The sequence below is a fragment of the Nipponia nippon genome, unplaced genomic scaffold (assembly GCF_047370975.1).
Source record: "Nipponia nippon isolate SJK-2023a ecotype South Korea unplaced genomic scaffold, ASM4737097v1 scaffold_5, whole genome shotgun sequence".
Classification (NCBI taxonomy): domain Eukaryota; kingdom Metazoa; phylum Chordata; class Aves; order Pelecaniformes; family Threskiornithidae; genus Nipponia; species Nipponia nippon.
Window position 1 is genome coordinate 74783740 of NW_028262369.1, and position 13766 is coordinate 74797505.

At 38.8% G+C, this 13766-nt stretch overlaps 1 protein-coding gene across 5 annotated transcripts; it reads right to left on the bottom strand.

Annotated features, from left to right (window-relative positions):
- Positions 1 to 288: 288 nt before the first annotated feature.
- PLEKHA3 (pleckstrin homology domain containing A3) lies at positions 289 to 13720 on the bottom strand. Of its 5 annotated transcripts, none has more exons than XM_087734848.1 (8): positions 13587 to 13720; positions 9387 to 9503; positions 7777 to 7932; positions 6964 to 7100; positions 5829 to 5993; positions 4627 to 4670; positions 3954 to 4069; positions 289 to 2170 (listed from the first exon to the last, which is right to left on the bottom strand). In XM_087734848.1, the coding sequence occupies exons 2-8, from the start codon at positions 9406 to 9408 to the stop codon at positions 2043 to 2045; spliced, it is 768 nt and encodes a 255-aa protein (XP_087590974.1). In that variant the 5' UTR covers positions 9409 to 9503; positions 13587 to 13720; the 3' UTR covers positions 289 to 2042. The 5 variants fall into 5 exon arrangements, with proteins under 5 accessions (XP_087590974.1, XP_087590971.1, XP_087590970.1 ...); XM_087734845.1 differs by having other exon boundaries at positions 7777 to 7920; positions 13462 to 13720; XM_087734844.1 differs by having other exon boundaries at positions 13462 to 13717.
- Between the last annotated feature and the right edge of the window lie 46 nt (positions 13721 to 13766).

Here is a 13766-nt window from a genome sequence, read left to right on the forward strand (position 1 = left end):
ACACGCAAATTTTGTGCTTGAATCGAATCATTACAACTTTTGTCTAAACAATCCTATCTGTGGCAGTATTTAAAATTATTATTTACTACTACATGCACTGATCAGTCTCAGATTTTTTGCACAATATAGAGTCAAAATTATGTTCTCTGTAGTAGCTGAAAGCCAGAAAAAGATATTTGTTACCGTGACATGTACTTAATACTGTACAAGCTGGCAGAAACTTCAGTGAAATTTCAAAAAGCAGCTCTAAGACAGCATACGACTCAAGACAACACTCTCACTGCAACATGTAGTTTACTTCTCTGAACATCTTTTTTAATACTTACTTTTACAATTGTCGTAAGTGTCATACAGAATACATTAAAAAAAAAAAATGTACAAGCATGTGTGTGGCTGATATGCATATGCAAATGCTAGTTGCATGAAAACTCACAGAACCAAGCACAAATGACAGCTCTGAGCTGGTATCCACAAATAACTTCACTTGTACGAGCCATTCCATTCCATTTGACCCTGACATAATGGTTTATAAACTGCTATTTTATATATGGGCAACAGCTCATATGTTTTTCCTCAATGTTTGGACCTATTTTGATTCAGATAAATCAACATTCCAGAAATTTATAAACAAAAGCTTCCATTCCATTCCCATCTGTCCTTTCCAGCCTGCTTCAAAACCACCAAATTATTCATATACAAAAAAGGAAGACTAGTTAAACCAAATTAAAGATTTGATTATAAAAACCAGATTTTGGTATGTGCTTGAGTGCAAAAAACCCTGTACATTTATTAAACAATTGTGTAAATCAAAAACAGTAAATGGCTTGCTTAAAGTGCTCTACAGCTAAGACTTTATAGACCAAGTTTATCCCTAAATGAATACCCCAAAAATCCCCAAAAGCTTACAGTGCTAACACTAACAACCTTATGGACCAAGGTGCTAGTAGGCATTGTTATACTACATCACTCCCTAATTATTAAGAGAGTCAGACTCCAATCTCACTTACAGTTAATGCAAATTTACACTGATGCAACTGAGAGCAGATCCATCTCCTGGTGTATACCATCCTCAAATGATATAAAGAAGTCACAAAAACAGAAGCTCCCTTTTGTATAAATATGTCATAAATAAAATATGTATAGATACAAATATTCATTACAACAGCAGCTTAATGGTCTAATATTTCAGCTCTTGCTTCTATAGTACTTGCTAAAAACACATCTTAAGTGAGTAGAGTAAATCTTAACAGTGCTGCATTAGCTACTTGTGATGCTATACACCCCAGAAACAATTTATGCACATTTTGAAGCCATTAGTAGATATTTAGAAGTGAAAGTAGGTAGAAATTTTTGATGCAAAAAAGAATAAATAAATAAAAATTATTAAATATCCAATGTCTGGTACAAATGCTTCATATTAAGTTATTTTTATACATTTGTTTAGAAAAATACACTAAATATTTCTACTTTCATTGGCTAAAAATAAGGACCGGATTATGTATATCCTTATGTTCTTAAAGAAGGCAATGTCAATTACCATCAAGCTGATAGAGTAGACCCATTAGTACCCATTCCCACACCCCTTACACAGGCAAAAGAGCCATTGCAGGGCTAATCACAGCTCCTGGTGGATGACCTGGTACAAATGACCAAGAGGCCCATGGCACAAGTTGCATTTCCTCAAAAAAAAAAAAAAAATAATGAAACCTTTTTGCTGAAGTTTATAACCTGCAGGTTTACTAATGTATCGATCAGACCTTCACACTTTTTAAAAAGAGCTACATATACAAATGCGAACGCTTATCTGTTAAGCCATCATTTGTTCCAAAAAATGCACATTCAAACTGTGAAATATTAGGAAAATACTCTTGCAAATAAACTATACAAAGATAAAATACACTTCAAAGATAGTTTTTATGTTATTCTATAAAGTGCAGAGAAATCCTTCTAAAAAGGGAAATGACTACTTCCTATAACAACAGTGTAATTACAGCAGCCTTTGCATAGCATTATTTATAGAAAATTGAATAATTTCAGTTTCTTCAAGAAGAAAAGGATGAAAGAGTCTCTTCCAGTTCAGATCTTTCCTTTGATACTGATTTATTTTCTTCAGGAATGGTTGATGATACCAGATCTCCATTGACAGCACTTCTAGAACAGTGAGCAGATCCTATGAAGATATAAGTATTTAATTTTCAAGTACAAAAAAAATCTCATCCAATCTATCAGTTATTCTATTTGCTAACTATTTCCTATACATAAGCAATCAATAGCATAATTACTCTGGACTTTTCCTGAACAATTTCAATCAGTATCATGCCCAAGGATGATGGATATGAAGAATGTTCAGATAGTGTAAATCAAGTAATTTTTTTTTTCCTTTTTGGTTTTTTTTGGGGGGGCTTTTTCTTTTGGTGGGTTTTTTGTTTCTGTTTGGGGGTGGGTGGGGGGTGTTTTGCATTTTTTTGGTTGGTTTTTGTTGGTTTTTTTCCCCCCCCACAATTTTTACATTATGAAGGACAGTAATCTGCGAGGTGCAGACATATTCTGTATGAGGAACACATGAACCTTTTTTTGTTTTTAAAGAACTGATGCATCAATAAGCATTTAATTAAAACATTTTCTATTATTAAAATGAAACGGATGACTCACTTGAGTCATCCAAGTTGAGTATTGCTAGGCTACCTGACAGGAAAGAGAAAGAACTAAGATAACTGGAAGGTAGAGGGAGCTTCTAACACAGTAAAAGAAAACAAAAAAACAGAGAAACCGAGCTAGAAACTAGAGCTACATAGGAAGAAACCAAAAAAGCCTGGTATTAGCAGAAACACACAAGACAAAGACTCTTCCCAGCAGTCCTGAAAAGAGTCAGATTGGGTAACCAACACCAGAAGGTCCAGATGGTAACAACAAAAGACTTGTGTTACAAGAAACTAGACTGATATGCACCCGCATTAGCGATGAGACACAGAATAGGATCTAAGTTTATTAACTTGGGATACATGCTGGCATACCCTGTGCTGGTAGCAGATGAGTGAGGTGAAAGAGGTGGTCACCCTGCAACATGTGAGCATCAGAGAACCAAGGAAATGGTGCAGAGATGCAAATACTTGCTTCATGATAGAATGTAAAGCATTAGTACCTCTTTGTGCTCACGTGGGCTTTCAGCAAGGCATAGGCCTCAGGTTTTTTCAATCCAAGTGAGGCACCAGGCACTCCAAAAGGAAGCAAGACTAAACCAGAACTAGTCAAGAAGAACTAGTCAAGTTAAAGTTTCCCTGAGAGGAGTTAGGATGGAGTCAAAATGACAGCAAGATTCAAAAGGAAGAGTCACAGAAGAACTGGCTAATAACTCAGTAGGCCCATCTGATCAAGAGGGAATAATATTCTGATCATGACATCGCTTCATAATTTTTGGGTTGCTTTTATTTATTATTGGCAAGGCTGCACTCTTTCAGAACAGTGCCGTTCTCTGCAAAAGGCAAGCAGCCACCGAAATGAACAATCTTTCCACAATGCACTGGGTGGAAATGACCCCCCAGCCACTCACAGGGGTCACAGAAAGGAGAATTTGTTTTGTGACAACAAGCAGGTGGCAAACAACAGTATTTCACACCACTTACCAGAACATCATTTATGTAAGATTCTATTAGTACAAACAACCCTTTTCTGGTTATGTCTCTATTTTATCTTGCCAGTTGTCTCACTGATTTCAATACACTACTCCAGCTAGAAGATCCTTTTCAAGATGAATGAAAGCCAGCAAAAGTCAGCCACATAACAAACTACATAGGTGCTTTGATTTATAATATCAGAATCTTACAACCAAAACTTTGCGTAACTAAGAAAACTTTTTTCCTTGTGCTGATATCAGCACTAGAACAGCTGCTGTAAACAGGGTAATAAATTGTACAGAAATATACAAAAGAAAACCATCCCTCTTCCAAACTTACTCTGAGAATCTTCAAAGGGATTATCACTATAAGATTCTGTATCCGAGTATGTTCTTCTGCGCCGCTGTGAAAATCGGTGAAGGGATGAAATTGGCTCTTTTACAGAGTGATTATTCCTACAAAAGAAATGAGATCTATTAGTAAGCAAAATCTGTAACAAGCCACACAAACTTAATATACTTTTATTTTAAAATAATTTTGGTGCTTAGATTAAACTGTTAGTATCAGTGTTTTTCACTACACTAAACTAAAAATGGCACAGTCAACAGAACATTCTTAATTTTCAAAATTATAAAGCCCGAAAATGGAAATAAAAATGTAATATAATCTTTGCATGCAGAAGAAAATAATGCAAGAACCTGAAATACTGACCAAAAAAGAACGTTAGCGTTTCAAGCTCTGTGTCCAATTTCATGAACTTGTCAGAATAAGTCACTTGCATAAAGTTTCTAGCATGAAGAAATGTTTATAGTGTATTAAGAGACAGCAGCTGCATTATTTGCTGCCAACACTGATAATCTGCACCCTTAGTTTTCAAAATTAGATCAATTTATGTCGTTCAATTTTTTTCCCCCCAAGTAGACAATTCTTCTCACATTTTGATTTTAATGCTAGCAGGTTCGGGGAGGTTTTCTGAGACATAAGAAAAAAGCTTAATGAAATAGAAAATTACCTTTCTGAATAGCAAGGACCAGGGTGGCTAATGGAACGCTTCATCTAGGGGGAAAAGAAACAAACAAAAAAAACAAACAACAAACCACACCAAAAATGTCACAAGCTACTTATAAGAATAGTATGCACACCTACATTAATTTTTACTTTATTTACAGTCTCTACAAAGAGGGAGGGCAATTTTTTTTTTTAAAGCAACGATTCTTAATTAAAAATCTGATTTAACTATATGAAAACAGATGGATTGCCATCAATATTAAAAATTTTAAAGTGTTCACACAGGAAATAGTTTACTACAAAAAATACTACCTAGTTTCTATGGAATTCATTCTCTCTTGCTCCAAAGTTAATCATAGAGCCATTTGTTAATTGCTATGATGGACAGAAATATCAAGACATTTTTCCTCTACCAAATGCCCACTTAAATTCCCCATTACACAATAAAGCCAAACCCTGCCTCTTGATTCCTTGTGGTTCTTCTGATATCACTGCCAAATCTCTATGCATATCAAAGGAAGTTATTAATTTAAATCAATAATGATCAGCTTTGTAAGTAAACTGATTGAAGATAAAGAGACAAGAGATCCAAGTGCAAAGAATGGGATTCCCACAACAAAATCCCACAATACAGCTCATCCTGGAATCTATACATATGATCAAGAAGACATTTAAGATGATTCCACATACACTGTCCTTCTAAGGGAAATAATCAGTAGTGAAGAGTTATGCAAGTAATATCTTTACCATTATTTACCTTTTTGTTAAATAAGGGCATGTTAGATTAATACAAACATTTTCAATTATATACACTGAAAGATATGCTATCTTGCTGAAGTGCTTCAAGCCACTTATCTGTTTAAACAGGAGGCAAGGTTCTGAAATTTAAGATCAGTGTACAGCTAGCATTCTAAAAAACAAAGAAACAGCTGAACTGAGGAAAAGTTAAACCTCATTCATTCACAGATACCTCATCACAGGGTCTTCACATGTATGATAAATTACTTTGATTGTGTAAAGGCCAGCAAACAAAGACTGGGAATGGAAAATTATTCATTTATATTTAGGACCAGTACTGATCATAACAGAGTCAAGTCAACTGTTGACATCATAGCACATAGCACTTGCATAGTCTTCTGCCATTCTTCCCCCCATCCAACCAACAACACGACACTTAGAAAAAATAGTATTTCAAAATGTCTAAACCATTTGGACAGGTGATGGCGACACAGGAGAAACTAAGGGATCAGGGTGAGGCAGCTGGAACATTTCTGGCTTAAACTTGGCATTAGCGATCTTCACACATTCTTCAAGTGTTGTGATAAATGTATTACATGTTGCACTAAGCAAGGAAGAAGCTTCATTCATGTTCTGAAAATAAATGAAAACCCAAGCATAAGCAAGAAAAAAAAAATATGAAAAGATGCAAGTACAACTCTCCCCCACCACCACTCACACACACACACAAATTTCCCTCCTTACCATTACGAACTTCCATTTCCCATTTTATTTAATCAAATGTACACCTTCCAATGAGGTTTATTTAAGCAAACAAACGTGACAGCATTGTAATTTCTTTCTGACATCTGAATTTCTTTAGGGTATCAGCCAACAATGCCATAACGTTTTTACTGCAAAGCTTGTCTCAGAGTGACTAACTAGTATCAGAAGATCATTCAGTGAAACAAATGAATTGCAGCAGAACATGCAAACAGCTTTATCGCTCCAGTGCAAAGAGCCTGCAGGTCAGTTTCACCTTGCTGTCAACTGACAACAATTTGCTGTGTTGTGACTAAGCCTCAACCCCTTACTTTGCCCTAAATGGAGAACAATGCTGTCCACACACTGCTCAAGAGTGTAAAGAATGAAGCCATTCATAATTTCCACTACTAAGTTTCATTCAAAAGCAGAAATACTAGAATAATTTTACTTGTGCATATTCAGAGAGACTTACCTACACTGCAGGTTTCCAATACCTGTAACATTAGCTTTCACTGATAACAAAATGAAATACCTTCATACACAAGGAAGTAACGAATGGACAAACAAGATTGTTTCAACTACTCTGCCCATAACAGATGCAAAACAAGACAAATTATTGGATAACTCATATGGCAGCTCTTCTGGCCTTTTAACCAAATGACTCGATAACACAATTCCTTCCTAATGCATGTTACAATTACAGTTAAATCATCCAGGTACTTTATGCACATATAATCACTGTTAGTATTACATACACACAAGCACTCAAAAATTGACCTTAGGTTAAATCTCCCAACAACAGAAACTTGAGGTGTATTATATAATTAGGTTCTCCAGTGGTATTCTAGAAATTCTGTACCTCAATGCTGGGAGGAGAGCGAGTCTCATCATGGTGAACAAATTCTTGTATTGTATGAACTTGCTGCATTAAAAGATCACAGTAGAGACGAAGTTCAGACATTTTGGTTTTAAGAGATTCATTGGTCTCACTTATTTCTACAAAAAATAAAGGAAATATCAATTTATTGCATACAATGTATGTACACACTTTAATTTTTAAGCACTCTTCATTTAAATTTAAATATTAATTTAAAACTTCACTTAAACTTTCAATTAAGTTTGAGGAAAACTGGATTCTGCAATGAGTCAAGAACTTTACTCGAAGCAGACAATAGTTTGTATGTTTGGATAACTGATGCTAATTTAATTATCATTAAGAAAGAGGCACATTACTAGGACAGATAAGTTGAAGTCTTTCTTAACTGCAATGTAAGACAGAAAAAAAAATTAGTGGATGAAATTTACGCCCACCAGAATGGCTGGAAATGGTTACATTAAGTAATCCAAGAAAAATTATGGAAAAAATAGTAACTATAAAAAACCAAAACAGTGGAAGTTAAATGGCTTCACAAGAGCTACAAACAGTATGTTTGTTCTTGTCTTGTAATGACAAGAAGTTGCTAGTATTTCAGCTTCTTAAGATAGAAGAGGTCAATGGAGGTGACCTCTAATTGAAACATCAAGGAGGAATTTACCATCTAGATGACTAGAAATAATTACGATTTATAAACAATAATACTGACTTTCTACCACAATATTTGCACTATCATTATCTGAAAACAAGCATTTGAAAAAGTGGTAAGATTGTATAAGCTCTAGGTAACACACATACCTTTTTCTTTTTTAGTTCTGGTATCTGCTAAACAGGCTTTTGCACTCCCTAGTGCTACAAGCCACCTTTGCCTTTCGGCTGCATTAACTGCTTTCATATAGAAATGCTGTTCCCCTGGGATGATTAGCTCCATTCTTGTGTTGTCTGTTGTATGAACTTATGATAGAGGAGAAAAAAAACAATTTGGAAAGAAAAAGACAACCTCAACTCAATAAGAATTATTTATTAAATACTGATCAAAGAACTTTAAAATGTTTATTACAATCCCATAGTAATACAGTAAGTCACAATATACCACTGCTAAATAACAAAAAGCCCAAAGCTGCTCAACCCTTCTCCCCGGCATGCCTTCAAGTCAACAGGTAGGAACATGAGACACCGACCAGTGGCCAGACTCAAGTACAATGGCGTTCCCTTTCTGCATTAAGAATATGCTGTGTATGAACCTATAATAACTGTTATATTCCAAACCTGGTCTAACATGACAAACTGAGGAGTTTCGTTGCAAGGACAAGTACTTACGGAGGAATAGGCTAAAAACTGAAATAATCTCCCTTCTAGACGAAATCTGGCTTCAGGTCGCAGAGTCCTAGAACCAAGAACTGAGGTGGACTTTGTTTACGATCTATTATATTCAATACTACATCTTTAACTGATTAGTCTGCTGAGTTTCATGTTATCAACCACAGTTCCTCCAGACCCACTCCCCAGTAGCCACGGATGCAGGAGACTGCACCAAATCTAGACCTCAACCATTACCTTTCCTTCACCAAAAGAACAAGATGACAAGCAAAATGAACAATTAGAATGGCCAAAAAATGGAATCTTCCACTTTACATCACTGATTTCATCTACAGCAAGGAAACAGTAACAAAAGGAGTTACCACATGAAAAATACGTGGTGGCCCATGTAAAATAAGAAGTCCCCCTTTTTAATATACAAGTACCCACATCACAAGCCCACTCATCTGCAGGTATCTGGAAAGAGGTCAAGAGTTGAAAGTAATGGAGAGTTAGACAATGCCTTGCTATTAGCCAAGGAGGTTGACCTACTGCTTAGAATACACTAAAGGCTAAACTCACAGTCTGACACAAACAGTTCACTTACTAACTCTAATACATCCATCGCCTATGCACGTGGGCAGCTGCTAACAGTAACTAAAGTAAAAATGACTCAGGAAAACAAAAGACTAAATATCTCTGGTTTATAAGAATCTCCCCTTCCGGGTCACTGCTGCCACTCTTCTGAAAAATTAATATTTATGGATCAGTCTCTTACCCCTGGTCATAAGAGGGATAAGCAGTAGAACTAAATAACTAGCCGAGGTAACTCCAAGCGTAAGCCACATTCACACAACTATTTAAAACAAAAAGGAATACGTGGTGGGTTCTAAATCTCAAAATGGAGCTCTAACTGTCAAAAACATTTTTCTTTGTCACCGTTTCATAATTCACATTCATTACTATTTGTGAACTATGAAGCAGTCATATTGGACTACAGATAAACAAAAAAAGAGGAGGAAAAACTTGTGATGCAAAATGTGTGTTGGGTGATCTTTTCTATTTCCCTAGCAGCTAAAATTTCCCCAAGCAGAACTATTAACTCTTACCTTTTATTTCACACATAGCCATCTTTATACTTCCTTTGCTGCCTTTGCAAACATCATCCTGTGAATCATAGTATGACAATATCCCATTGTCTAAAACAAACCACCGAGGCTGCCAACCTAGCGAGATCAAAAACATGAAAAAGAAAGTTTAGTCTAATTACTAAATTGCAAATCAAATTCAGCTCTTTGGCTGTTAAAACTTTTCTAAAAAATGCAAACATTAAACTATTCATGTAACACACCAGGAAGTAAATAATCTGTGCAGTCTGAAGACCAAAGCTGCTCTATAACCAAACCAGTATTATATGGATATTTCACTCTCATTCTTTTTGGATGCAAGATCAGCAGTATTTCAGTTTTCATTATATTCCATCCTAGAGCAAAATTAAATTTTAATTTAGCCACCAAGGAATCCTGTTTTGAAGGTTGATAAATTACATACCTCTGAAGAACCATTCTCATTCAAGTACACTTTTCAGTTAGACTTTCCTAAGATCGTAGGATCTTACTTGTAAGACACAAATAAATTGACTAATGTCACAAACTGCTATGCTATGGTCTCCTCTGCCTACTGTACTTCAGTGAAAAATTCTGTATTTCACACAATTATTGACACACCATTTTCTCTGAAAGTAGCCCAGCTCCATCACCCAACAACAATTTAATGTCAGGCATTGGGTGGGGAACTGAGACATGGCTTATACTCCTAGGTCCATTTGTGAGGACAGCATACACCAGCACCTCTACTAAGGTTTTCACCACCTTTGCATTAGCAAAATTATATAATGATCTCTGACATCACTACATCTACAAAACAGAGCAGTTTATGCATAGACACAAATATCTGTGAGAACTCCATGCAGCATTACACCACATAGTAAATTATTGTCACAGGCCCTCTTGGATTAAAGTATATTAGCATTCCTTTTTTTTTTTCCCCTTTTTCTTTTTTTAACAGCTATTTCATATAACTGAACACTCATTGGAATAGGTGCCCTAATTTCTAATAATACTAAATGCAAACCATTTACCCTAGTAAATCACCTTTGTTTCTAAAAATAAGATAGAACTAAAATATTCCATAGAGCATAACAATTACATTGGCCCATTACAGTCTGGATCAGCTGTACAATAGGAGCATATTATCCCTCTATTTTACAACTTGACACCAAACTTTAACTTCCTGCTTGGCTTAGGATTTGGAACAGCAATAACTGTGTGGCCAAGAACTTAACGTATTTGGCGATGTGACGGTGTGGTCCATGGCGCTTACCAATTGCCATTCCAACAGAGCAAGCTGCAGCCACCCAGCAGCAGTGTACTGTAACACAGGAGGCTTAATCAGGTACCAGACTCTTGAAAATCAGCTAAAGGCTTCATACGACTTACACTAAGTCACTACAAGTCTTAACACTAAGTCAAGAAGCATAAGACCAGGCCCCATTACATCATGTCACAATTCCATGATAAGCAAATAATAACATGTAACAATTTCTTTTAATTTATTAGCTATAATGGCAAGCATCTGTGTCTTTCAAAATGCAGAGTGGTAACTAATAAGCAGATCCACACTCAGATATAAAAACAGAATGAAAAAAAAGTACAAACATTGAGGGATACCAACTCCCACAGGAAATATTTCAAATTGTATGTGTACATCACCACTTATACTCAAAGAATATGCAGACAGACATGAAATTACTCTAGTAAAGACCCTGTCCTGTAAAATGCAGCTCAGAAACGCACCAGTGTTTTTTTTCCTGCTACACTGTGTTGCAAAACATTGACTCTGTGTTGCCCTTATCTCCTAAGTGCATGCATAGGTGGTAAGTCAATGCCTGTCTCAACAGTCCGATTCTGATAAAAAGGGACCCTACACGGATGATTATTCCAGCCTCACATTATGCTGGTACTGGACAAAACAGAAGCAAAGGATTTGAAAGACTCCAAGTGCCTCACAGAAGCAAGCTAAAGAACAAAAACACCTCTTCTGATTTGAAATTGGGCAAACAGAGTATCCTATGTTTGACAAAAATATTTAACAGGTTTGTACTTCACAAATTCTTAGATGCACACATATTATTTGAGGGGAGAAAAAATAAAGCTGTATTTCTAGTTTGCTTTTAATGAAGGAGGAAACTAAATATTTTCCACAATGCTTCAGCAACAATAACAAGCTCCTTTGCTGCTTGGCTTCTACCATTAATGACAACAAGTACTACAGCCTATTTCTGGCTACAAAAATAGACAGTAGAGTAACAAGAAGGTTGGTACTAACATTTAAAAACTTCACTAATATGATTAGATTTTTTTTTTTTTTTTAATTTGCTGCCCTCCTATATTCTGGCAATTGTAGGGAATTCCTGACACACTGTAATTTTGAAATGCAAGAGGAGCAGATGCTCTCAGTTGGCCAGCACCCACGGAAGGAACGGTTCTGCAGTTTGCTATTTTAGAGAGCTACTGACTTTTAGCAGAAGTTAGCTGCATGCTGATATAAGAGTCTACTGTGTGTACAGCATTCACAGTTATTGTTGAATATTTACTTATTAAATAACAGACTTCAAATGGGAAGTTTATATCAAACACCACAAGGGCTCATTAGCTGTGACCTTTTACCTTTTGCTACAGTAACATTTTTGTTCACATAAGTGAAAGTGACAATTTCCATTCTATTTCGAAAAGAAACTTGTACTCATTATTTCTTTCATAACCACAATTTTTCCTACATGTGTTTTCTCCACATATATTGTGAAGAAGTGACAAAAATATCTTAGCAAATATCTATTTCATTGCAGTACAAGTGTTCTCTTTCACCACAAGGCCAGTATACGTGGACATATATTTACTCCGAAAAATGCAAGATTATACCCTATACAGTTCAATTCGCAGCAAGCGCGCACTATTCTTGCAATGTGGCCCATGTAAAACAGAATTGAGTTTCACCCCGCTCCACATTCAGAATCTGAATGTGCTGAAGCAGAACAGCACACGTGCAGTGCCAAAGAAGATATTGCCAAAGCAGTCAAACACGAAGCTTGATTAAGCACAGTATATGATCCAACACCAATCCGCTCTGGAGGGACAACTAGTCCTCTTACAGCGTCAGAAGAGACATCTGTTTCACCTTGACAGTACCGTCTACCCATTGCTATCTCCAGAGGAAGGTGGTATCGCTACTACAACAGAGTATGAGGCAAACAAACCAGAGCTGTGATGGCAAACGCAGGCATTTGGTGAACTTTTGTCTGCAGCACTTCCAAAAACACACGTTGTGAATACTTCACCCAGAACTAAAGCTTTTTATCTGTTTTACAGGTTAGGATACAGGAGCACAGATTCAAGAAAATTACCATCCAAAAGCAAATTAAAAGAGAATTCAGACTTTCACATTTAGCACTGAAGATTTAAAGACGTAATCTTAATGATTCCTCAGCTGCAAGCGAGGATACACTGCAAGTTTGTATGCAGCAAATTAAAGCTATTGCTGAGACGAAAGAGGGGAAAACCCCGTAGCCGGGCCGTCAGACGGCGTTTCCCTGCAGCTTGTGCTGTTACGAGTCCCTGAGTAACTCGGCCAGGCGCGGCCCAGATCTCGAGAGGCACCTGGCCTCCCAGTCCCCCGTGGAAGACCGGGGGGCCGGGCACATCTTGGCTGTGAGGCTGCCGGGGCCGCAGGGCCGGGAGCGGGGCGCCGAGGGGCTCGGCCGGCGGAGCGGCCTGCCGCCCCCCCCCCGCCACACACACGGAAGCGCGCGGGCAGCGCCGCCCCCCGCCCAGCCCCCGGGGCCGGCTCCCAGCGGCCCGCCGCGACAGCCGCCTCAGGGGCGCCGGCAGCCTCCGCCGCCCGCGGCGCGACGCTCGGCCGCTCCCCAGCGGCTTGGCTCCGAACACGAACGGCGAACGGTTTCTCAGCCAGCCCGTTAAAAACTGCTCCCGGCCGCCCGCGGGACGCCGGCACCCCCCGCGACGCAGCAGCAGCGCCTCACGGACGAGGGCAAGCCGCCCCCGCGCCGCAGGCCCCGGCCTCCCCAGCCCGAGGGTCGCCCCCCAGGCCCCGGCCCCCGCCGCCTACCCGCCAGGTAGTTGGTCCACTTGTACAGGACCCCCTCCATCGCTCAGAGCCCGACGCCGGGCCGCATCCTCCTGCGCCGCCGCGGGGAAAGGGCGGTCGCCGCCGCCGCGGGGATGGGCGCTCACCTCCCGTCCCCGCCGCTACTCCTCCCTGCGCGCGCGGAGGCGGAGCCGCTCAGCTCAGGCGCGGCGGCAACGGCAGCCCGCGGCGGCCCCGGAGGCGCCACCCGCCCCGCGGGGCGCTCCGCATCTCCCATGCGCGCCCGGCCCCGCCCCCCGGCCCCGGGGTTGTTTCCTGACGTCCCT